The sequence below is a fragment of the Taudactylus pleione genome, unplaced genomic scaffold, assembly GCF_031769625.1.
Source record: "Taudactylus pleione unplaced genomic scaffold, aTauple2 ptg000446l, whole genome shotgun sequence".
NCBI lineage: Eukaryota > Metazoa > Chordata > Amphibia > Anura > Myobatrachidae > Taudactylus > Taudactylus pleione.
The window spans coordinates 1052570-1080033 of NW_028284848.1; the positions used below are offsets into that span (position 1 = coordinate 1052570).

The window sequence follows — 27464 nt, forward strand, 5'->3', positions numbered from 1 at the left end:
TCTCATGCTTCTTTCTCTATTTTAATAAAGAGGCAAAAATTATGTGTTCCCTAGCCCACGGGACAGGGGCCACCATTGGACTAAGGGTGTGCGTGCTGTGCCATTGCCACTTTATGCAATGGCACCCTATAGCCAGTAACGGTGCAGTAGTGCCACTCGGAGCATCTTTTTGATATTTCAGGCATGCACCCAGGAAGCCAATACAACTGCTCGGAATGCCCTGAGGACTTCCCGGTGCTAGTGGCCCCGCCCCCTCAGCATGATGTTTTGATGTCATGCCTTCAAGGGGTAGGGCCAGCAGAGGGTGCACTGCTGCCCTGTTACAGCATTTGTTGCTCTAATAATGCTTCTGTCTCGGTACTTGGGGGCTGGGATTCAGGAGACCACTTGTTTCCAAGTGGAGAGTCTTTACTTCCAAATGAGCTGCTTGACCTAAGCTCCAACTTACCAGAAAAAAAACGTATTCCTGGCTATTATATAGCGCTTACATTAACCCAAGTCCCAAATATAAACATCCTCTAGTTCCACTGATGTGTCCTTTGCCCCGGCCTTTCTTATGTCAGAAAGCAACTCTGCATGTCCCCCAGTGCTGCTCCCAGTAATCCATCCCAAAGTATCCCTGATTCTGCTCCATGATGTTCTCCACTGACCATCTTAGGGGGAAATAAGGTGGAGAAGTTGCCCAAGCAACCAATCAGCTACTGTTATTTCATGGACTGCGCTAGATAAATGATAGCTGATAGGTTCCTATGGGTAACTTCTCCACTTTATCTCTCTCAAAAGTTTCATACATCTCCCCTTGAGTGAAAGAGCTCCAGAGTCAGCTGCTGTGATCTGTGTGGGAGAAACAGTAAGCGCAGTAATGGTTTGGTAGCAGAGGGCATGTGCCTTAATATTCATATTTTTATTGTTTTCCTTAATGTTACATAAAGGTGCCAATGACCCATATATTTAATTAGCTAGGCAGTTACACCCAAAAAATAGCTTGTGATAACATACACACTGCTCTGCACTAAATAGCTTGGTGTGTATGGTCAGTGAGAAATCCAGGAACGTGAGAGTTGTCATTATACAATGAATGTTGAACAAGGGTACTTGCATACCATAGGTAACTGTGATGTCATAAAATCAGAAATATAATAGACTTCTGACAATAGGTAATAACACTAAAGTGCACGTGGATTGATCTTACATCATTAGATATGTTTTGTCTGGTCTTTGATAATTTCTTACATTGTCTTCCATCACTTTGGCCGCCTAGAATTTACTGTCACTCCTTGAATTTCACAACATTTTCTTTATCAAAATGATAACCCTGGTTACCTAGGAACTATAAATACACCTTAGTGTAATGCTTTCCCTTACCTCTAGATTTCCTGTAATTGTTTTCAATATGTAAAATAATATTCTATGCAGTGCTATAGGTTCTAAGACCTTTTCATTAACTATTCTTGATCTCCAGTGTGGACACATTTAATAAATAGAAAAGTTGGTTGTTTTGGCAAGGTTAAACATTTGGTTGAGATCAAATGTTGTCCTAAACATAATAGATATATATATATATATATATATATATATATATATATATATATACACGCTAAATAAAATGAGGTGTGATGATAATTAGTTTAGTATGAACTATAAAGTGACATAGTCCACTTATTGGCTGAATTGAATCCGATGACTAAACTGGAATGCCAAATTGCATACTGTAGCTTAGGTCTTTCTGAGTTAGGGGATTTAAGTGTTCCTTGCCATTGAGCCTCACCTGTATTTAGTTATTTAACATTTAGTATGTTTAAAGCATTGTCAAACACTGTTTTTAAGGGGGTATAATGGTATCTATCCAAAAGTATACACAGAGTCACTGCATTTCCTTGGCTCTATTCACTACTGGGCCCGGTAGCAATGTCATAGGGAAAATTAGCTTCTTACCTTAGAAAGTTCTTAGAGAAATCTAACCTATTACACATTTATTGATAATAATGTAGACATTACATATTATATTGCTTTTGACATCTGTATACTTAGATGTGTTTACTACTTGTCTCCAGTGGAGACATTAGACACTCTACTTTGGTGGGTGCCGAAGTTCTGAGCCTGCTACCCCTTCCTCCTCCCCTAGACGTACCCCTTCATTGCTGCACACCTGGCATTGAATTGGCACTAATTTGGGGGGTTATACCTCCAAAATGTCCTGGTCCCTGGTACGGTAGTAGAGTTTCAACAACTCATGGCTTTCTCTCCTAAATAAGGACATTTGAGAGGCACCTGAAAGCTCTACAAACTACCCATCCCAATATGTTCTTGGTGTTTTGTAATGTATGCATTCCGGTAGCATTGAGTACAGGTTTTAAGGCTGCAGAATATCCTCTAGTTGTCTGATAACTCAGCAAAGATGAAAATAAATAAAAATAAATCACATGAATTATAATAGAACCATGTAGGTATAGTCTGCCACATGGCACAATGTTCAGTTGCAGCTGGAAGCAGAGAATACACTGTAATAAATATACAGTGAATTATGATCATTGTGTGAGGAGGAAGTGATTGCTATATGGATGAGTTATAACACCTAACCTCTGCTTTCATCTCACCAGCTATGCAGCAGGGCAGGTTAATAATATTTCTCAAGATTTGTAAAGATGTAAGAGATTTTGCACACGGTGTAATAGCTTAGGACAGAGAATAAAGGGTTTCTGACTCTTAGATGTGCAGAGGTATGATTAGTGTTTATTTAAAAATATAGAAAAGAGATGTGCCCACTGCTTGTTTTGTAGTCTGGTTCTGATTTGTAGTGAATTGATAGGATCTGTTCCCAGTGATGTCACTGCTACCTACATAATGGATAAGTTACATAGTACAGAATATTGGTTTAATTCACAAAATAGTTGCCTTCCCTGTGTGTAAGAGACACATGTTCTTAATACTATTGATTAAAGATGATCTGTCACTTTTTAGTAAAATGTTTTCTACATAGTGGTGCTTATGGACAGTTGGGCTTAGCTTGTTTGCGTAGAAAATAAGCAGATTTGCCCTAGGCATGCCCACAGAGAGAACATGCATTTGTACAAATGTCTCCTTACAGCCTGGATGGTGGAACAGGATTGGGAAAGGACAGGCCAACAGGCCAAGTACAGTGAGGGCATGTTCGTATGATCGCAAACAGATGCAGACATACAGATAAGCCTGTCATACACATATCTTTTTTTGCGTGTGCCCAAGTAGACCATGCATAAGAAGTTGGTTGTGCCAATACTAATGATGACAGTTGTGGCTGTGGATGGAGAAACAGTGGGTGGACCGGTATCTCACTCGAAGCTGCACGGATCCTCGTATTAGCCCTACAGAAACCCGCATTAGCCTAAGATAGTAAATCTGCATCACACAAATACAGCCACTGTGCGTGGTCATAATCAGCCCCTTTATGTGTAAAATACCAATATCCAGTGCTGGATTTCCCACTAGGTACCTAAGGCACATGACAAGGGGCGGAACCAACGTTTCCCTGCATCAGAGCTTTCCTGTGCCCCAGTTCAGCTGTGGTAATTTGGACACAGAACAAGCATTACATACCCATGATGCATAATGGGAGTCTCAGGAGCGACATGTGCTGTCGAGGAGCCTGGAAGAGGCGGTTCTTAGCCCGCAAAAGGCAAACAAATAGGTAGCTAGAGAGGGCGGAGTCTTGCCAGAATCCACGATGGGGTGGGGAGCAGTCGCCCAATAATATTGTGCCTAGGGTCAGTCTGACCCCTGAATCCGCCTCAGCCAATATTTCTTCTGGTGGGAGTGACTATAGAAAAACAGCACACACATTAGCCAAATACCCTTACTGGGTTTCAGAGACAGACTTAATACTACATTATACTCACTCCATGGCAGCTTTCTTCAGTCTGTTTTTCTGCCTCACAAGTGCTCAGAAAAGAGAATAGACATGACACAAGGAGGAGGCTGCCTCATGCTTGCCAACTCTAAAATGTTGCGGAAATGCAGATGATTGCTGGAGACATGTTTTGGGGTTTTTTTTCAATAATTTTTTATTGATTTTTAACAAGAAAAAACACAAATACAAAAGTAAAATACAAAGAAAAACACAATACTTTCAGTTATAAGAGTTGCAAATAAGTAGCACAAAATAAGTAACATAAAAATAAAATAAAACAAGGGGAGAAAATAAATATAAAACCAAAATGAAAAAGAGAAGGAGAAGGTACCACAGTTCACAAGAATATACAACACATATCAATTGTATCACATTCAAAATGCCTAACTCATAGTAGAATCTAATATTCAAAATATTTTCATACAGAAGGCGTATCCCTAAACAGAAGGTCTACACCTTCACCAACTGTTACAAATTCCTGCCATTTAGACCATAACCTCAATGGCGAAAAAGCAGACATGGAGTATGCGACATCCACAGTTTCCATCAAAAATGCAAATTGTACCTTATGCATAATTTTATGAATAGAAGGAAGAGTAGATGATTTCCATAATTGTGCTATTGCTGTCTTGGCTGCTATAAGAACATGACCCACTAAATAACAGTCAGTTTTGGGCATACCTAAAGGGTAAACGTGTAGTAGCGCCAGAGAGGAGGATGGCTGGATATTCACTTTCAATACCTTGGAAATCAAATCAAATAAATCTTTCCAGAAGGCCTGGATATGAGAGCAACTCCAGAAAGTATGAAATATATCTCCAACACTCATATTGCATCTCCAACAGTATTTTGATTGCGTTGGCCATATTACGTGTAATTTGGCCTGAGTGAAATATAGCCTATGGAGTATTTTATACTGTAATTCTAAATGATTATAACATTTGGACAATTTGTGGGCAGTAGTGAAAATAGATTCCCATTGCTGGGGAGTATAGGCCTCCTGAAGATCAGACTCCCATTGCTCTTGGGACTTAGATTTAACTGGAGGGCTAGCCTCGAGACACATGGAGTACCAAAAACCAATAGTACCTTTAGAATTACCTCTTTTTAATTTAGCCAAGATATCAGCCGAAGGTAATTCCAAGGAACCGCATACTTTTATTATAGTAACCACGCAATGTTGAATTCGAAGATAGGAGAAAAGCTCTCCAGGCGGCAACTGAAATTGGGATTGAATTTGAGAAAACGGGCTTAGAGAGGAAGAGCTCGAAATGCTGGAGCCGTGTTTTCAACATTAGGCCCCTGCACCTCACCAGAGCCGGCCCTAGGCATAGGCATTTTAGACAAATGCCTAGGCAGTGGTTCCCAAACTGAGCGCCGTGGCACCCTGGGGTACCTCGGGACACTTGCAGGGGTGCCTGAGGTTGGTGGTCCAGCACCAAATCAAGTTATTTATGGTCAATGTAATGTAAATTTGTGGACAAACAGAAGCACAAACCTGTCCACCACCACATAACTGAACCTAAGGATGATAGTTTAGCTCAATTTACTCCACTTTACTAAAAAAAATTCTGAATTTCTCAATAAGAAACTTTTGGCTTAGGGGTGCTGTGAAAACAATGCTGATACTCTAGGGCACCGTGATTCAAAAAAGTTTGGGAACCATTGGCCTAGGGTCATCTGAAATGCGTAGGGACATGTCAAGCCTAGGACCAGCAGTAGATTGGGACACTGAAACGTCGGTGCCAGGTACCTTGTGGTGCTGTCGCCAATTCTATAATGGTATGCGCGGCTCTAGACTGCTCTCCTGACACCTCCCTTGAGATGTGGCAGGGGGTAAGGTGGAGCTTATGCCGCCACTTCAGCTACTGCTAACGTCTGTGCCCCGACAGGAAGCTCCGCCTCTCACCTGGAACTGCAGCCCCGCATCGCCTTTAATGATGCTACTGCCGCCGCTGGGTGGTCAGGCAGTTCTTCTTATACCGGCACTGACCACAGTGCTGCAAGCTGGCTTCAACTGCGCTTGCATCACTCTGCAGAACTCCTGGCCGCCGCTATTGTAAACAGGACAGCTCAATTGCCTACGGCAGCTTGTATACCCCTGAGGGACCCAGCACGAGGTACCCTGTCCTCCAGCCCTGAGAGAGAGCTGTCCCTGCTCAGTTGTGCATGTGAGGCATCCAGAATCTCACCCCCCTCAATTAATTTGCAGCCATCTTAAGGCACTGCCACTACCAACTCCTATTGTCTAATAAACTTCAGTATAAGCTGTAAATACATACACATTATACTTTTCTTTGTGTGTACAAAACTTAACATCAATAAATAACATTTACAACAAATTATGAATTATTTAACTCATATGAATTTTATATTTCATGCATTTATTTATTTATTAATTAAGCCTTTGATAAGTATTATTATATTTCTAGAAAGGGCTACACAAGTAAAATGGTTGCCGTGTATGCCCAGCCACAGCAGCTCCTTCCATGGGCTCCGCCTCCAGCTGGCTGCACTGACTGGTATAGATCCCCTTCAGTTAATGTACCTGGGCGGAGGACGGAAGTGCGGTTCCATGCCTTTAAAGCGCTGTTATTTTTTCCCTAATGTAATATCTGGTCACAGCATTAGAAACTGCTCGCCACGCTCGGGCATGGTCCCAGGTTACTATTCCCAATAGATGTCCACGTGGATAGTAAATGATGAAGTCAGGGTACATTTTCTGAAGGGAGTCTATCCCCAACCCTGCACTGACTGCAGTCATCAAGTCCAGTCCAGCTACTGTGCACAGCAAGGAGCCAGGACAACTGCAGGGACGGACGCGGCTTCCTGTTGTACCTTTTAAGAGTCTTATGTCAGCTCAGCTCGATGAAAGAGGGGGTGCTGTGTTGGCCGGATGCAGGGTGATGGGTGCTGCTTCTGAGATCTGTGCTTTGCCGCTAGGTGAGGGGTTCTGTGCTGGGTGCTGTGCTGGGAGACGAGAGCTGTGATGGTGGAGAAGAGACCGGTGCAGTGAGAGGAGAGGGGTGCTGTGAGGGGAGAAACTGGGGTTCTGTGCTGTGAGGGGAAATGTGCCCTATATATTACCTTCTGTGGTGGAGGTATAAAGGACTTTCCCCTAAAACTTGTCCCTTCTTTCCAATCCGCGTATAAACACTAAACGGTGGTGGGATTATCTGCTAGGGGGCACCAGCCAAAATCTTGTCTAGGGCACCAAACTGGTTAGGGCGGGCTCTGCACCTCACAACATAAGGGTGCAAATCGTGGGTCTGTGAAGAGGGCGAAGTGGGCAAGATGACGCATTTCTCTTTGTTTGGTTTTTTTGTTTTACGTATACATAGTGCACAAAGTAAATGATATTATTAGACAAAACATTTCAATGTAAAAATCAAATAAATATATATTTTTTAATAATTATAAAAAAAGATTGTATTGCTAGCCTGCTGCCCCTACATGGGTGTAAATTTATATGTATTTTAGAGTTATATTGTTTGCATAAACTCTATGAGTTAAATATATTGATTAAAAATACTGTTTCTTGGCAACCAATAATGGGATTATCTCATCTACAGGAACTCCAGATGCATTTTCCCAGCTCCTCACCTGCCCATACTGTGATAGGGGATATAAGCGCTATACGTCATTGAAGGAACACATTAAATATCGGCACGAGAAGAATGAAGATAACTTTAGTTGTTCTATGTGCAGCTATACCTTTGCTTATAGAACCCAGCTTGACCGTCATATGACATCACACAAGTCAGGAAAAGATCAGGTACGAAAGCACAAAGCCTTATTGCATTTTTTAAAATGTTTGTTTTAGGGCATCTTATAACAGCAAAATGTACTTTATTATACAGATATATGCAAAATCTCCAAATTGTCAATTATTTTACCATTCTACACATGTCCTAATAAAATATCTGTGGAGTACTGGTCAAGCAATACATCTGTGGCTAAGATGCCTTTTCCTGGATATTCATCGTTTATCTCCATTGTATGGATTATTACTAAAATATATACTTTAATTTGGATGTAATGAAGTCATCTCTGTTTCTGAGATTATACATTTTTTTTTACACTTGAACTCCTCATCAGAACTTATTGTTGCCCCCATTTAAAAAAAGGATGTTACCAGTTTCATCTCAGACTGTTTCATTGACACCCAAAATAACATTTCTTAATAAACTTCTCATGGTCCTGTTCTTTGTCTACCCAATGCAGAAAAACAGTGGTAGATATCTCTATGGACTTATCATAAATCTTCTACCAACTATGGAATTCACAGTCATCTACTTTATGGTGGATCATTTTTTTTCCCTAAAATGTCTCTGGGGGTTACCAACTGCACCTTACAAAATTCTGTATTTAACAAACCTTCCCTTCACATGGTCTACTGTATTACATCTGACCAGCAAATTACATTTGTTACAAATTCTGGAGAGCCTTCTGTAAACTGGATGATAAATTGAATTTGTTTGTTGCGCAGCCCCAATCTAATGGACACATGGAGAGGGTCAATCAGGTACTCAAGCACTGTCTATATGGAGATATGACTCAGCACACCAAGGTGACTTGGCAGATTTAGTTCCAGCGGTGGAGTTTGCACACAGTAATCCCATTATATGTCCACAGCCAAAACTTTATTTCCCATTCCTTTTCTTAAACATACTAAGATTACGCTACAATATCAATTATTTTATACACGATTAAAACTTTATGGATTTTTTTTTTTTAAAGACAATCAAACTTCTTTGTTTTGATTTAGGACAGTGTTTCAAACTATTAAAATAAAAGTTGTACATTCACATATAGTGCAAATATTATATAAATTATCCATTAAGAAGTATATTTTAAGGTAATGGAATATTTTGTGCCTAAATAAATGGAAAACACAGGCTAAGATATATAAATTAGCCCAGTCTAGTGTTCTGATATTGTACAGGTTGAGTCTCCCATATCCAAATATTCCGAAATACGTAATATTCCGAAGTACAGAATTATTTTGGCATGACTGAGATAATGAAACCTTTGATTTTTGATGGTTTAATGTACACAAACTTTGTCTAAGGCACAAATTATTAAAAATATTGTATAAAATAACTTTCAGGCTGTGTGTATAAGGTGTATATGAAACATAAATTAATTTCATTTCTGTACACAAACTTTGCTTGAGCCACAAAATTATTGAAAATATTGTATACAATTACCTGCAGGCTGTGTGTATAGAGTGTATATAACTCATAAATGCATTCTGTGTGTATATTTGGGCCCCATTCCCCAGATATTTCATTATAATATGCAAATATTCCAAAATACGGAATATTCCGTTATCCAAAATACCCCTTGTCCCAAGCATTTTGGATATGGGAGACCCAACCTGTATATAAGCATATGTAATACAGAAGGTGGATAATTAAGGGCCTGATTCAGACCCACTCGCGAGCGGCTGTCCGCTCGCAAGTGGGTCGATGTTATGGACTGAGCATGCGCACGACGGAGGGAGCTCCGTCGTGCGCCTGCGCCAGACGCGACGAGCGAAGGAAAGTCCTTCGCTCGTTGTGTCCGATCAAAGGGGGCGTGCTGTCAATGTTGATTGACAGCACGCCCCCTTTGGTGGGCGTGCCTCCCTGACGGGGGCGTTCCCACGGGAACGCCTCCCGTCAAAAGCCGGCCCACTGACATCACTAGTGATGTCAGTGGGAGTGATTTTGGCTCTGATAGAGCCAAAATCACTCCGGAGCTTGCGGTTGAAAACCTCAACCGCAGGCTCCGGCTCGCAATTTCGATGGTCGCGATGGTCACGACCATCGCGGCCATCACAATGCACGCTCGTATAGCCTGTGGGTGGTGACCCACAGCTATACGAGCGTCCAGGAGGACGCTCCATTTTCATGGAGCCCGGCCCTCATTCAGAGCGTGCGCTCTGCTCAGAGCGTGCGGCTCTGAATGAGGGCCTAAATGAATAAATAAATAAAAAGATGTAATGTAATAGTAAAGCACTTTTCAAAATAAAATTGGAAAATATAACAATAAAATTGAAAAATAATAGTAAAGTTTAAAAAAAACAGAAGAATAATGTAAAAAAAGATAAAAGTATAAAAAAGTAAAGGAAGGGGTAAACAAGGGGAATATATACTAATGTATATAATGTACATGGTGAACTGTTAAGATCACAATCAAGAAATAGCTTAATAAAAAAATAATAAAGTAATAAAAATATTTATAGGAAAGGTTAAAAAAGGGGGATAAATACAATAGAAGAGCTAATAGAAGAGGATGGTACTAACTGTTAATGTTGAGAAAAAGTGTTTGAAATGTGTTGTGTTGTAAATCACAGAATTTCATTCCTTTGAGTACAATGAGAGTGCGTGAGACCAAGACTTTTTTGTTATTATATACATATTCTGTAGTCTTGGTCTTAATATTTCTTTTGATTGGCCTATATACTATACTGGAGCCCACATGGGTTTTTCAGCAAATACATAGCTCCTTCAGTGTTACATGATATACAATATGGCTTAGAATTCTGAAAATGTTTTTGTTTTGATATGATATGATTTCAGAAATGGATTTAGTCTTTTATTCAGGTAATTTCTACATTCTATGCAATTTAATCCTGTTGTATTGTTCCTCTGAAGGTATGAATATGCTAGTGAGAAAGTTTCTCAAACTTCTTGTTTTTTTATATATTATTTTTTATTTTTGTCTATACTTTATATAGTTTTGGTATCTTCATCCAAGCTCAACACATGCCATTGTTTTTAATGATCTTCTCCAAAGTGTTTGTATTACTAAATAACTGGGTGACAGATGTTGTATTGAAGTCATTTGTTGGTTTCACAGTCTTTTATTGACTAAATTCTTGTCTCTTTGTTACTTTCACATATGAAAAACTTTCCTTTAAGTTTCTCAATTTGAATGTTGAAAGGTGAAGAGTAAGTGCACTTTCTTTTCAACAATCCAAAGTGACCTTCTGGAATATTATGTAAATTGGCAGGATGATTACTAGTTGCAAGGAGGAAATTATTGTAGTGTACCTTCTTGATATAGTTGTGGGTTTCAAGGTGTTCACTTCTATGAAGATTTCCAGATCAAGGAATATTAGTCTCTCCTCACTTGGTTGAATTCTATTTTTTTGTTATTAGAGCTGTTAATTTTTAGGAATTGTTCCAAGATAAAGAAAACATCATTATATACAGTCAGGTGCATAAATATTGGGACATTGACAGAATTTTCATATTTTGGCCTCTATTCACCACCATAATGGCTTTGAAATGAAACAAACAAGATGTGCTTTAACTGCAGACTTTCAGATTTAATTTGAGGGTAATTACATCCAAATCAGGTGAACGGTGTAGGAATTACAACGGTTTCTATATGTGCCTCCCACTTTTTAAGGGGCCAAAAGTAATGGGACAAACTAAACAATCGTAAATCAAACTTTCACTTTTTAATACTTTGTTGCAAATCCTTTGCAGGCAATTACAGCCTGAAGTCTGGAACGCATAGACATCACCAGACGCTGGGTTTCATCCCTGGTGATGCTCTGCCAGGCCTCTACTGCAAATGTCTTCAGTACCTGCTTGTTCTTGGGGCATTTTCCCTTCAGTTTTGTCTTCATCAAGTGAAATGCATGCTCAATCGGATTCATGTCAGGGGATTGACTTGGCCTTTGCATAACATTCCACTTTTTAGCCTTAAAAAACTCTTTGGTTGCTTTTGCAGTATGCTTCGGGTCATTGTCCATCTGCACTGTGAAGCGCCGTCCAATAAGTTCTGAAGCATTTGACTGAATATGAGCATATAATATTGCCCGAAATACTTCAGCATTCATTCTTCTGCTTTTGTCAGCAGTCACATCATCAATAAATACAAGGAAACCAGTTCCATTGGCAGCCATTCATGCCCACGCCATGACACTACCACCACCATGCTTCACTGATGAGGTGGTATGTTTAGGATAATGAGCAGTTCCTTTCCTTTTCCATACTTTTCTCTTCCCACCACTCTGGTACAAGTTGATCTTTGTCTCATCTGTCCATAGGATGTTGTTCCAGAACTGTAATGGCTTTTTTAGATGTCTGGCAAACTCTAATCTGGTCTTCCTGTTTTTGAGGCTCACCAATGGTTTACATCTTGTGGTGAACCCTCTATATTCACTCTTGTGAAGTCTTCTCTTGATTGTTGACTTTGACACATATACACCTGCCTCCTGGAGAGTGTTCTTGATTTGGCCAACTGTTGTGAAGGGGTTTTTCTTCACCAGGGAAATAATTCTTCTGTCATCCACCACAGTTGTTTTCCGTGGTCTTCCGGGTCTTTTGGTGTTGCTGAGCTCTCTGGTGCGTTCTTTCTTTTTAAGAATGTTCCAAACAGTTGATTTGGCCACACCTAATGTTTTTGCTATCTCTCTGATGGGTTTGTTTTGATTTTTCAGCCTAATGATGGCTTGCTTCACTGATAGTGACAGCTCTTTGGATCTCATATTGAGAGTCGACAGCAACTGATTCCAAATGCAAATGTCACACCTAGAATCAACTCCAGACCTTTTACCTGCTTAATTGATAATGAAATAACGAGGGCATAGCCCACACCTGTCCATGAAATAGCTTTTGAGTTGATAGTCCCATTACTTTTGGCCCCTTAAAAAGTGGGAGGCACATATAGAAACCGTTGTAATTCTTACACTGTTCACATGATTTGGATGTAATTACCCTCAAATTAAATCTGAAAGTCTGCAGTTAAAGCACATATTGTTTGTTTCATTTCACAAAGCCATTGTGGTGGTGAATAGAAGCCAAAATATGAAAATTCTGTCAATGTCACAATATTTATGCACCTGACTGTAGATGCCAACATCTTATGTGGCTGAAAAAGTTGTTGATGGTCTTGTCTTCCCACCTAACTACAAATATATTCATGTTCCCACAGTGGTACCTATGTTCTGCTTAGAAAATCCTTTTGTTGAGATAGAGTGCTGCCCATAGTAATGGGGTTCTTCATGAACTATTTTCTAATGACTTTATGGAGGTCAACATATGTTTCAAATTTATTCAGAGTGGAATGAGGAGCAAATTTGAGCTTCTTCAGAAGATTCAGAGGATGGTCTTATACCGTCATCCTTGGCTGTATTTCCAAAGTTATGTAGTTCCTAGCATATTCCTATGTTGCATATGTACTCATCTGCACCTCTGCTGACATCAGTAGACACAGATTTAAAACTCCCAAAGCAACACATTTTTGTTGCTTGTCTGGTTCTCTTCTTTTCTCACCCAGACTGTTTCCTAACCATCCCTATCTGACTGTGATCCTGACTAATTTTTGAACTCTGAACTAGTGCTGGCCATTCTGAAAATGTATCATTTTTGTTCCTTGTTCGTGGTTCTCGTGTCACTAGCTGCCTTGCTGGGTGAGCTTGAGGGTAGCAACCTATAGGTATCTTGGTGCACAGTCTCCAACCTACTTACAGGTGTCCTTGGTAGAGAGTGTACACACATTAGCGATCATGCTTTAGGTAAGTCCCTGGCAGAGCAAGTCTCCATCCATAGCCTACGACTGCACCTCCAGCCAGTGACATCTTCAGCAACAGATTGTGGGATCTATGTACTAAGCCTTGGAGAGAGATAAAGTGGGCCGAGATAAAGTACCAACCAATCAGCTCCTAACTGCCATTTTTTAAACACAGCTTGTAAAGTGACAGTTGAGAGTTGATTGGTTAGTACTTTATCTCTGTCCACTTTATCTCTCTTCAAGGCTTACTTCATAGACTTCTGTGTGATGTGTTTGTATGAAAAAGTAAAGTATAGACTTGGGCGTGTTTTACAACAGATACACATTTAGGCCCTCATTCAGAGCCGTACGCTCTGAGCAGAGCGCACGCTCTGAATGAGGGCCGGGCTCCATTTTCATGGAGCGTCCTCCTGGACGCTCGTATAGCTGTGGGTCACCACCCACAGGCTATACGAGCGTGCTTTGTGATGGCCGCGATGGTCGAGACCATCGCGACCATCGAATTTGCGAGCCGGAGCCTGCGGTTGAGGTTTTCAACCGCAAGCTCCGGAGTGATTTTGGCTCTATCAGAGCCAAAATCACTCCCACTGACATCACTAGTGATGTCAGTGGGCCGGCTTCTGACGGGAGGCGTTCCCGTGGGAACGCCCCCGTCAGGGAGGCACGCCCCCGGCACACCCACCAAAGGGGGCGTGCTGTCAATCAACATCGACAGCACGCCCCCTTTGATCAGACACAACGAGCGAAGGACTTTCCTTCGCTCGTCGCGTCTGGCGCATGCGCACGACGGAGCTCCCTCCGTCGTGCGCATGCTCAGTGCATAACATCGACCCACTTGCGAGCGGACAGCCGCTCGCGAGTGGGTCTGAATCAGGCCCTTAGTCACAGATTCCTGTGCAGTGATATCTTATTCTTATTTGGGCTGAGTTTGCATAATAAATGACTCCTATATAGGCATCTGATCTATAACCATGTTTATGTAATCTTAGCAGCACCAGTTGTGTGTGATAATCCTTTCTTATTAGCAGCCATTTCAAGTCACTTACTATGATGAGCACAGAGCAGAATAGCTCCTCTTCCAGTACTCATGATTGTACCCATTGCCCCTATATATGCATGTCTGAATCCCTGGTTGTAATTCAAAGAATATGTAAAATCCACATATGTAATTGTACAAAGTGCTGTATGTTGAACTCCTCCTGGACAACTTCCCCTCTCTACTGAGTTTACACTAATATCGGAAACTGGGATACAAACTGATGTCATCAAGTCTGTCAGGGTTGTTATTATTATTATGTATCTATATTGTTCCACAAGGGTTCCATAGCACCATACATAGAAGTGAAACATACAACAATTTACATGGGTACAAACTAATACAGACAAGCGCATAACTTTACAAATACACATAATTACAATGCTCAACATAGGTATGTAGAGAATACAAAATGGATAGAGCCCTGTTCCCAAGAACTTACATTCAAGGAGATGGGAAGACACAAAGAGGGAGAGGGGTATTAGTGGTTTATAGTTGAGGAAAGGAGAGGATGGTAGGTTAGATGAATGGGTGGTAAGCTTGAGTGAAGAGATGAGTCTAAAATGCACATTTAATTGATGGGAGGTTGGAGGTAGAGCGACAAGTGAGGAAAATTAGGTGGACATCAGAGTTAAGGATAGACTGATGGGGTGCAAGTTGGATGTTTGGAAGGCCATATAGAAGTACTCTACTATAATAAAGGTGAGAGATGATGAGGGCATGGTTGACTATTTTAGTGGCTTCCAGGATGAAAAAGGACCTATTCCTGGAGGTATTACAGAGATTCAAGCTGCATGATTGGAAGAAGGTTATTTTACATATTTGTTCTTAATGTGATTGGGAGAAGGACCTAATGTGACGGGAGAATGAGAGTGCAGAGTTGAGGATGACACCCAGATAGTGGATTTGGGGGACAGAGGAAAGGGAAAAGTTTAGAAAAAAGTGCTGGTAGTAAGCTATGTACCAACCCACATGTAGGAAAGGTTAAAGTTTCCTAAGACTTTATGGTTATTGTTATTTATTTATATAGCGCCACAAAGTGTCTTTGACATTGTACAGGCAAATTACAGTAAAGCACACAAATAAAACACTATGGACCTCATTCAGAGCCGCTCGCAAAATGCGAGCGCTCGCTCTGAATGAGGGCGGCCGCTTCAAATTTAAAATCCGGCCTCCTGGCCGCTCGCTAAGCTGTGGGTGACTACCCACAGCTTTAGCGAGTGACCAGGTTGATGGTCGAGACCATCGCGACCATCGGGGCTTGCGACGAGACCCTTGTGGTAGGGTCTCGTCTGCCGTAAGCCCCAGTGAGCTTTCGGCTCTAATAGAGCCGGAAGCTCACCACTGACATCACGAGTGATGTCAGTGGGGCCACCCCCAAATGGCAGGCGTTCCTTCGGGAACGCCTCCGTTTTGCCACCCCGCCTACAAAACAGGTCGAGCTGTCGATCACCATCGACAGCCGTCCCTTTTGTAGTGAGCCCCTGAGCGAGAGACTTTCTCTTTTGCTCCGGGGCTTGTGCACATGCAGTGCGGCCACTGCACGTGCGCAGGGCCTCAACATCGATCCGCTTGCGAGTGCTCAGCGCTTGCGAGCGGGTCTGAATGAGGCCCTATATAGCAAAAACAACCAGTGTGATATCGAGCTGTATCTTATCAGAAGGAAGGCGGCCAAGAAGGTGATCAGATGTACAAAGGCACAGGCTGAAGAGAAAATTGCCCAGTCTGTAAGTAAAGGGGCCCAAACTTTTTTTAAGTATATAATTGAAAGAAGAAAATCAAATGGTGGAAAAATAAGAATTAAGACAGACAGTGAGAATCTGGTGGAGGGAGACAAGGCCATAGCAGATCATCTAAATTATTGTTTCTCCTTCATCCACTAGGGGACACTGGAGTATTCATGACAGTGGGGGTATAGGCGGTGCTAAGTGGAAGCTGGCACTTAAAATTTTAGAAGTGTGACTAGCTCCTCCCCCTCTATACCCTCCTACAAGCCCAGTCTGAGATTGTGCCCGAGAGGAGCTTGTAGTGTTACCACATTCTACTACGGGTTTATTAGAATTTTTAATAGTGCTGCTGTGCTGAAGCTGACAATGAAGAATGACAGGCAGGATCTGCCTCTGCCTGTCTGCTACGTTGGAGGCTGCCAAGAGAGACCCACTCGCAACTGCTTGCAGTTCGCTTGGGGTCTCTGACTACACAAAAGACTACTGTCTCTGATGGATACTGTATGCCTCTGCATGCAGAGAGGTCCCATTTTAGTCTGACAGCCGCCAGCAGCCAGGCAGTCTCTAAGTATGCACTGGCTACCTCGATTAGCGAGGTAGCCAGGTTAAACAGTTTCAAGGCGGTTTGTTTATTGGCAGCAGTGGCTCCGATTAACGGAGTCAGATGGCATACAGTAGCAGCTGTGTGGGGTCTCCCTCACACAGCGCGCTTTCTACATTGAATGAGCACCTTATTGGGAGGGGGCTCCTTCCTCCCATTGGCTCCAACGCTTCTCTGAAATGTGCTGGCGGCCATTACACGAAGGACACTGTATGCTGTGGATGCTGCGCTCAGACTGAGAGCCATACCTGACCTGTAAGTGCACAGTGTGGTTTAGGCTGGTTAGGAGAGCATTTAGGCAAGACAGTAACTACCGTATTCTCAATTAGTTACTTGTTTAAAGTGCCTAGCGTTTTTAGCACTGCTGGAAGTGCTTTTTAGGGGAAAGTGTGACCTTTTCTGCCCTTCTCTCCCACCTCTGCATATCTCAGTCTTTACCTGTTAACCCTCTCCACTACACTTTACTGTTGTTTGTGTGAGTTTTGTATGTACCATGGCTGGAAGGGCCTCTAAGGCATCTCAGAAGTCATTTACCTGTGCAAAGTGTACAGGAAAGTATACACAGGGGCAGTCATCTAGCCCCACATTCTGTGACAAGTATAATCCACAGCAAGAGTCCTCACGGACGACAGAACCGCTGTCTTGGGCGGAACACTTTGAATCCGTTATGTCACATCTCTGCTGAGCTGGAGGCTTCTCGTAAGGAGAGAGAAATTTCTAGATCAGCTACTATAGAAGAACTGGCGTGGGCGCGGTCTTTAGCTACATCTTAGGAAGGGATCACAAAAGCCAAGGCATCGTCACATGCCACGTCATCGGGACCCTCACAGCAGATCTCAAAAAAGAGACTGTTACCCTCATTTCTCCAGTTGGATGACTCGGAGGAAGAGCAAATGCCGGCTCTAGAGGAGGGCGAATATACTCAGGATTCGCCTGAGGAGCTCCAGGAAAACCCTGAGCCTGTGTCCCAAGGGATAGAAGGGTTAATTTCTGCAATTCGACAGAAGTATTGCAGATAGAAGATGAGGAAAAGGGGCCTGCACAGCTGTCTTTCTTTTTAGCAAAGCAAAGGCAAGTTTCTTCTTTTCCTATTTCAGAAGAATTAGATTCTCTTCTGGTTTCAGCTTGGGAACATCAGGATAAAAAATTTCACATGTCCCGGCGGTTGTTATCTTCCTATCCTTTTCCTGCAGATAGTAGGAAATCTTGTGAGACTCCTACAGTAGATCCTTCAGTCTCTCGTCTATCAGAAAAGATTATTGTACCGGTCCTTGGAGCCATGTCTTTGAAGGAGACATTGGACAGGAGACTGGCGAATACTCTCAAGTCCATTTATACAGCTGCAGGTGTTACTTTGGTCCTGCAATAGGAAGGTGCTGGACTAACAAAGCTATTGAGGTTTGGGCAAAACGGTTAGCTGATGGGATGAGAGACCAGCTCCCAGTGGAAGAACTTATTTCTCTAGCAGAACATATAGGGGAAGCTGCAGCTTACCTTGGAGAGGCGTCCAAGGATGTTTGTAATCTTGCCTCCAGAATTTCAGCTCTGGTGGTTTCAGCGATAGGGCGCTTTGGCTTCGTCAATGGCAGGCGGACACGGAAACGAAAAAAGCTTTGTAAGCTCTTCTCTTCATGGGAAGTGTCTTATTTGGAGCGGAACTTGATGTGGATTTCTCAGGCTACTGGGGGTAAATCCACTTATCTTCCATCAGCTGCTCCGCCTCCTAGAAGGCAGTACTCATGGCCCTCGTTTCGGTCCCCGGGTCATTTCTGTGGTCGCTCCAGAGGAGGACCTACTACTTCCTGTGGTTCCAGATGTCGTGGCAGATTCGCAGCTGCATATGCTCAACAGGAGAGTAAGTCCACTGTCAAACCTAGTGCATGACCACCTTCCCTCTAACCTGGGGCACCCCAGGGTGGGAGCACATCTTTGGGACTTCAGATAAGTATGGACGGAATCTTGTACAGATGCTTGGGTTCGGGACCTCGTCACCCAGGCATACAAACTCGAGTTTCAGTTTCAACCTCCCCCTCGGTTTTACACAACAGGTTTGCCAGGTTCCAACGACAGGAGTGGCGTATTACAGCAGGCAATAGACAAACTTCTGTCCGTGAGAGTTTTGGTCCAGTGTGTTTGTGGTTCCGAAGCCAGATGGCTCGGTCAGACCTATTCTGAACTTGAAGGATCTCAGGGCCTGATTCAGAGCCGGACGCTCTGACCAGAGCGCTCGCTCTGAATCAGGGCCCTCCTGCATGAAAATGGAGCGGCCTCTTGGACGCTCGCATAGCTGTGGGTGACCACCCACAGCTATAGCGAGCGTCCATGATGATGGTCGCGATGGTCAAGACCATCGCGACCATCGGGCTTGCGACGGAGACCCTGAGGTGGGGTCTCGCTGCCGCGAGCCCTGGAGTGATTTTGTCGCTATCAGAGCCAAAATCACTCCCACTGACATCACTACTGATGTCAGTGGGGCCGGCTTCAGACAGTAGGCGTTCCCATGGGAACGCCTCCGTCTGGCAGCAACGCCCCCATGGCACGCCCACCACAGGGGGCGTGCTCTCAATCAACATCGACAGCACGCCCCCTTTGGTGCGAGACCCGGAGCGACGGCTACCCCGTCGCTAGATGGGTCTCGCACATGCGCACGACGGAGCTCCCTCCGTCGTGCGCATGCGCGGTAGGGCACCATCGACCCGCTTGCGAGCGTCCAGCGCTCACGAGCGGGTCTGAATCAGGCCCTCAATCCCTACCTGAAGATTTTCAAGTTCAAGATGGAGTCCCTTCAGTCGGTTATTGCGGGACTAGAGGAAGGCAAGTTCATGGTATCCCTATATATCAAGGACGCCTACATTCACATCCCTATCTGGCCACCTCACCAGGTGTTTCTGAGATTAGCCATTCGGAAATCACATTTCCAGTTTCAGGCCTTACCATTCGGCTTATCATCAGTCCCCAGGTTATTCACGAAGGTCATGGTGGTGATGATGGGTCTCCTTCGGAAACAAGGGATCACGATTATCCCTTACCTGGACGATCTCCTTCTGAAGGCTCATTCCAGAGAACAATTACTGCAGAACATCACAGTAACTCACAGCTAACGCCTCATAGATCACGGGTGGATCCTGAACTTTCCGAAGTCTCATCTGCAACCGACATAGAGGTTCCAGTTTCTAGGAATGATTCTGGACACACTATGTCAGCGGGTTTTCCTTCCCCAGGAAAAGGCAGACTCCATTCAGGAGATGGTGAGGACAGTCATTCGACTCCTGGGAAAGATGGTGGCGGCATTCGAGGCCATTTCTTACGGGTGTTTCCACTCCAGAACGTTTCAGCTCGACCTTCTCTTCCAATGGTCAGGATCAAATCTTTTCCTCCACTAACGTGTGAGGTTAAGTCACAGAACCCTGATATCACTTCTCTGGTGGCTGAAGTCGTCGCACCTTTTGGAGGGGAGTCTGAGAGGGTGGTCGCAGCGATTCCAGACAGAATCATCAACTGCCTCTGTGCTGCTCTCAGATGAGAGACCCAGAGGCAGTGGCAGTGGATGCACTGTCAACACCATGGTGGTGCCGTTTTCTCTTTCTGTTCCCTCCTTTTCCTCTTCTCCCTTGGATTCTACAATGCATCAGGAGGGAGAGGTCCAAGGTTCTCTTAGTGGCTCCGGATTGACCTCGCAGAGCTTGGTATTCCAGCCTCCGTCTTCTGCTGATCGATGATCCGTGGCCCCTACCTCTGAGAGAGAATCTCTTACTACAGGGTCCTTTAGTCTAACCAGACTTAAGGTGGCTACGTTTGTTGGCGTGGCTGTTGGAATGGCCATATTACGACGAAGAGGAATCCCATCCAGGGTAATCCTTACTATGCTTCGAGCCCGAAAAGAAGTTACTTAGAAACATTACCACCGTATTTGAAAAGCTTATGTTTCATGGTGTGAGAGAAGAGAGTTGCCTCCTACAGTTTTTAGTCTAGCCAGACTCCTGCTTTTTCTGCAAGCAGGCTTCTCGGCCGGACTACGCCTGGGCTCCCTGAAAGTTCAAATTTCGGCACTGTCTGTATTTTTCCAGAAGAAGCTGGCCTTAATGCAGACCTTTCTGCAGGAAGTTTTCTGGTTACAACCACCGTTTGTGCCTTCGACGGCCCCATAGGATCTGGATCTGGTCCTTTCATTCCTACAATCTCCTCTGTTTGAACCTTTGGAGACTGTGGAGGTTAAATACCTTTCATGGAAGGTGCTACTTCTACTCACGCTGGCCTCAGCCAGACGGGTGTCAGAGCTTGGGGACCTATCCTGTCATCCTCCATACTTGGTATTTCACTTGGATAGGGCCGAACTCTGTACGAGAATGGAATTCCTTCCCAAGGTGGTTTTGGCTTTCCATATAAATCAACCTATTGTGGTACCGGTTCTTCCACAGGATTCACCAACTTCAAGATCCTTGGACGTTGTTAGAGCTCTTCAGATCTATGTGAAACGGACTGCAGCTATACAGAAGACAGACGCTTTGTTTGTCTTATATGATGCTGCTCGTCCTGGTTGGCCAGCCTCCAAACAGACACTTGCCCGCTGGATTCATCTGACCATTAGTCAGGCATATGTGGCCTCCTCCAAGGAGACTCCTTTTTCTATTACTGCACATTCCACTCGCTCAGTGGGTTCCTCATGGGCGGCTGCTCGCGTGGTTTCCATGGAGTTAGATTGCCGGATGGCCACTTGGTCGGGCCAGCATACCTTTCTCCGATTTTACAGATTTGACACGTTTATGGCCTCTGCAGCGCAGTATGGCCGTGCTGTTTTGCAGGGTACTCAGCGCTCTCCCGCCCGTAATGGGAACTCTGGCACGTCCCCACTGTCATGAAGCCTCCAGGTGTCGCCTAGTGGATGAAGGAGAGAACAGGAATTTGGTACTTACCGATAAATCCCTTTCTTCCATTCCATAGGGGACACCCACCCTGCACTGTTTATTCCTGCCATGGTTATAGTCATTATAAGTTATGACTGGTTGATGCTTTTCTTGTGTACTGTTATTTCAAACTTTCTACACGTTCCGTATTGTTGTTGTTATGTGTACTTGCTTTACCTCCTCCTCATACGTTTGTTTCTTCCAGCTCTCCTCAGTCACAGTTTCCTAAGACTGGGCTTTTAGGGGGGGTATAGTGGGGGAGGAGCTAGTCACACTTCTAAAATTTAAAGTGCCAGCTCCCACTTAGCACTGTCTATACCCCCTCTGTCATGAAGCCTCCAGTATCTCCTATGGAATCGGAGAAAGGGATTTATCGGCAAGTACCAAAATCCTGTTTTTTGCTCACTATTCACTACAGGAGGGGGGAAGGGGCCACAGTTAAATTGCAAGGATATACATGAGGTAGATACAAGTATATTTACAGAGAAAAAGGCCCTAACAGAACTGACAAAACGGAAAGTGGATAAATAAATGGGACTAGATGAGATACATCCAAGGATACTAAAATAGCTTAAAAAGGTGCTGGTAACACCATTAACCTTATTATTCAACCAGTCACTAGCTACAGGAGTAATTCCAGAGGACTGGAAAAGAGCAAATGCAGTCCCACTGCACAAAAGTGGAAGCAAGGAAAAGGCAAGTAACTCCCGACCAGTGAGCCTTACTTCAGTAGTAGGGAAAAAAATGGAATCACTATTAAAATAAAGAGTTGTGGAACATCAGGATCCCAAACAGCATGGGAGATCATGACAAACAAATCTTATTGACTTTTTTGACTGGGTGACTAAAGAAATAGATCAAGGGGGGGGGAGGGGTCATAGATGTAGATTATCTAGGCTTTAGTAAGGCTTTTGACATGGTCCCACATCAAAGACTGATAAATAAACTTGGGGCTGGATTCTAAGATGGTTAAATGGATAAGAACTTGGTTGCAGAATAGGAAACAGAGAGTTCTAGTAAATGGAGTGCAGTCTCAGGAGGGAAATGTTCCAAGTGGTGTAACCCAAGGTTCTGTACTTGGACCAGTGCTTTTTAATATCTTTGTTGGTGACATTGCAAATTATATTAAAGGGAAAGTATGCCTTTTTGCAGATGACAGAAATATATGCAACAGGATAGACACACCTGGAGGAGACAAATGATGGAGGATCTAGGTAGACTAGAGAAATGGTCAAGAACATGGCAACTACAACTTAATGCTAAAAAATGCAAAATCATGCACTTGGGTTTCAAGGGCCCAAAAGCTAAATATAGTATTAAGGGTACTCTAAAGGGGCACATCCACTAGCAGATAGTGGAACGACAGTACGATTACAACATTGTAATCGTACAGTCGTTCCTCTTCCCCTGCAGTGCTTACACTGAACAATATGTTGTTCAGTGTAGACACCCTCCCTCATCCCTGAACATGGTCAATCTGTCGTTATCGGCAGATTGACCGGCATGTTCAGGCGATGATTGATGTCGGAAACGACCAGTGGGAGCGCACATCGCTGGTCGTTTCCAACATTATAGTGCACGTTTTGTGCACGATTAATGAGCGATTGAACGATAACTATGTCGTTATCATTCAATCGGTCATTAATATCGCCTAGAGGATGTGCCCCTTAATGGAAACTACAGAGGAGGAAAGGGATCTAGGAGTCACTATTTCAGGTGACTTGAAGGCAGGTAACCATTGTAACAAAGCAATGAGGAAGGCAAGTCAGATGCTTGGTTGCATAGGGAGAGGAATCAGCAGCAGGAAGAAGTAATAAGGCCCCTGTACAAATGAATGACATTTAGTAACATAATTCATACATACTGACACAGGGATGTAATCATACTCCCGACGTACGGGATGCTGGCGCACAGAATGCTGGCGCCGGAATCCCTACACCTGTCAGATCCCGGTGCCGGCATCCCGACAGTAAGTAGTAGGATTAAGGGGAGGGTTAGGCACTAGAGGGAGGGTTAGACACTAGGGTTGGAGAGTTAGGTTCAAGCTGCGGGGGTGGTTTAGGATTAGGTACTAGCGGGGGAGGTAGATGTAGGGTTAGGATACCTACTAACAGGTGTCGGTATCCTAACCCTGTCAGGATGACGGCGCCGGGATTCTTACTGCCGGGGCTCCGAGCGCCAGCATCCTGTACCCAACCCCTCACACATTACTAATTGTCTTCAGTGTTTTCCCAGATGACATGAAGGGATCTACCATTGTCTTTAAGGTAAAGGTGTTTAGATTGGTAATTGCTGGGAAATTTTCGCATGTTGGTTATTCCAGCAGCATACCAACATTTTCAAATAATTGATTCAGCACCTATTTGTATTAATAAATACATTGCTTATAATTGCCATATGCTCCTCCAGATCAGTGTATGTCACAGTTTTCAGGTGGATAGGCTGGTTTATATCTCTCTTGCTATACTAATTGTACAGTAAGCATTTCTGTCCCTGCTTTGTGTGGCTATTATCGATTCACGTTTTGTATTTTACAGAGACATGTAACACAGTCTGGAGGAAACCGTAAATTCAAATGCACAGAATGTGGAAAAGCTTTCAAATACAAACATCATCTAAAGGAACACTTACGAATTCACAGTGGTAGGTACTCTGATAACTGAAATTGGAGTTTGCCATTTGAAGATAGTACAGATTCATGAATATTTAATACAGTTGTATAAAGAATCTATGTGCAAGGTGTCTCTTTATCTATGTTGCTAAACTGTGACTAGTGCTACAAATATGCTCATTGAATATAGTGATTAGCATTTTCCCACAAAGTCACAATGAGCGATGCAATTACCATTCAAAAAGGGGCACAGAAACTGTCATTGCAAAAAGGCCAATCTAAGGATATTAAGCAAACTTAAGGTGCCTACACACTACATGATGTGCTCACGATGCGATATTGTGAGCGATTTCCCTTGAACTCTCCCCGGCACTCCAGGACACGATGTGTAGCAAAAGCAGCATAATGTGTCACAAGATCTATCGTGCACAATCTAAAGATTTGCCGATCTTTAGCTCATTCAGGATAGCAGACAAATGCTTGCACGGATCAGGTATATCGTTGATGCATGCATCTGTCTGTAAAACAATTAAACCTGTTTTAAAAAATGAAAACCTGTGTGAAAAAAACAAAAAAAACGACGTGGCCCCTCCCCCAAACGAGCAACCAGCTTTAGTGACCCAGTGCTGGTTGTGCAAAATACGGGGGACAAACGACCTAGGGATCCACCGTACTTAAGCACAAACAGCACCGAGCTAGTCAGAACCAGCCCTGGTTGCCAAAATACGGGGGACAAATGACGTAGGGGTCCCCCGTATTTTGCGCAACCAGCTCTTGGCTCTGATCCGGTCCTGGTTCTGGATATACAGGGGTAAAAATGCGTTGGGTCCCCCCTGTATTATCCAGAACCAGCACCAGAATTTTTTAAGTGGGGGGCTAATGCCACAGCCAGGGGAGCCCTTTCACCGGGTTTTGATTTTTATTAGACACAGATGCACGGACGGAGATCCGTCCATGCATCTGTGTCTTCATGCTTGCAGCACAAATCTCCCTGATCTATGCCTGCTAGCATCATATGCGATTTCGAACGACCCGCCCACCAAAGGGGAGTGCTGTCACTCGACATCGACAGCACGCCCCCTTTGGTGCGAGACCCGGAGCAACGCTATCCGGGTCTAGTGCATGCGCACGACAGAGCCGGCTCCGTCATGCGCTCTGGGCCACCATCGACCCGGTTGCGAGAGCTCAGCGCTTGCGACCGGGTCTGAATCAGGCCCTAAGTCAGCAGTTTAAAATTCAGATCGTTCAGAATTTTAATAAAAAAAGGAGTCTGACAATTAGACATTGATTAAAGGGTATCCTGTTTCTTCACCACTTTTAACTTCTTGTATTCATTTTGAATTGACTACTAATCGATCCTTTATGGGAGGATGATTTACTGTAACTGCACATTGCAGATAAACTCTAGGGGTGCAGGGTGGAAACAATGGGAATAAATTATCTCTTTGATTAATCTCTCATTTATTAATGATCGCATTTGTAATGTGATCTGGACGCATTGCACAATGCGATCATATTTGTCAAATTTATTACTGAGCGAATGCAGGGACAGGGGCTCCGAAAAGAGGCCTGTCCCTGTGATGTGCTGGGAGTGAAGTGACCACATTAGCGGTCTCTTCACTCCTGTGCCTTTGACTCCTGCACATGTGTGGTCCACAGACCGCACATGCCTGTCTGCCATTGCTGGGGGGCTATTTATGCGATATGTAACCCCTAGGCTACAGTGACTTACGCCATCTGCAGGTATTTTCAGGAGCTACACCGCAAATATTAAATGATAAATGGGCTCCTTAATAACAGTTCATGTAACATTTGCAATATCACCAAACAGCAATTAGTTTTTACCTGTCTAGCAAAAGTGTGAAGATGTGTCTGGTTGCTATTGTTCAGTGCAATGTCTGCACATTAATGCAGTGTTACTGGGGGCCTGATTCAGAGGTGGACGCTAATCCCGTCGCAGCTGCGACTTTGCATGAAGCGGTTCTGTGAAATTATGCAAATGCCGGCACCCACTGGCTGTGTCTTAAATCCGCCGCTGGCATACTCAGACGCTCGCAAAACAGTCTCAACATCGATCATCTGAGCAACATTATGGTCACTCAGAACGTCTGTCTGAAGTAAGCCGCTGGAGCCATTTCGACTGCATACGAATTCACAGTCGCAGGCACAAACAGACCCCAGGAACGGTAGTGACACACCTGCGTTTCACTCTCCACCTCCCGTTACCTCCCACAAACGCTGACTATCTGTTAATCACTCTGCGTACAAATAACCGTCTCGACCACCGGCAGTAATCACACTTGGTGCATGCACATTATGACTCAGATGCGTGCACAGTACAAAAAAAAGTTGCTCAACTCCACAAACAGCATTGTGTCCACCTTTGAAGCAGGCCCTAAATGAGACCTATTTTGTACGTAACTCTCATTTGTTATGTGTAAGGTGGTCAAAGATATTGTCGCTAACAGAAAAGTGTTACACACATTTATATATTGTGCAATTAATAAATGACCTTTAAAGGGCTCTAGTGACCAAAATTTTGGTGTTATGTTAGGTCACACAATGAAATAGCATGACAACAATTATTTTTTACCTTCAATTATGGACATAAAGAGCCTGATAGGGAATTGCATGTAAGTGCATTTGTGGTGCAAAGTTGACATACAACATACCCATACAACTTGTATCCAAATTTAAAGTCACACGTATCTTGCACTTGCAGCCCATTGCGCTTGGAGAAGCGGTCAGGGACATTAGCATACAATTACCATAAAGTATAACTTATTTTAGTGATGTGATATAATTGCATGTAAATGTATAATGCAAAATAATAGAGTACAACTCCATTTTCTTAATAAATAATTTTGTTTGATGACATTATATATTCTATTTACCCCCATAACACTGAATATACAGTATATATTTGTATGAAAACAGCCAGTCAGAAAAAGCATCTTTGTTGTCATGGAAATGGGGTTACTTTTACTTTCACTTTAAGTTTATATGAATGCTTCCTGCAATACTTAGGCCATATATGTAGTTTATAGCATATATGAAGTTTGCAATCCATGATACTTTTTGCCAGATTTCATGCACATATATATGGTGCATTTGGTGAAAATTGTAATAACTGTAGCAGGCAAAAATTACAGAATTCTCTGAATAATACATAATAATATTGTGTAT

The 27464-nt window shown here is 43.3% G+C and overlaps 1 protein-coding gene across 3 annotated transcripts in view; it reads left to right on the top strand.

Moving 5' to 3' along the window:
- Nucleotides 1-27464, top strand: part of ZEB1 (zinc finger E-box binding homeobox 1) — a 227195-nt gene that overhangs the window by 164527 nt on the left and 35204 nt on the right. For all 3 annotated transcript variants that reach the window (XM_088447958.1, XM_088447956.1, XM_088447957.1), the window contains exons 5-6: nt 7459-7661; nt 24205-24310. In XM_088447958.1, coding sequence (XP_088304084.1) covers nt 7587-7661; nt 24205-24310 — 181 coding nt within the window. In that variant the 5' untranslated portion in view covers nt 7459-7586. The remainder of the gene's footprint in view (nt 1-7458; nt 7662-24204; nt 24311-27464) is intronic.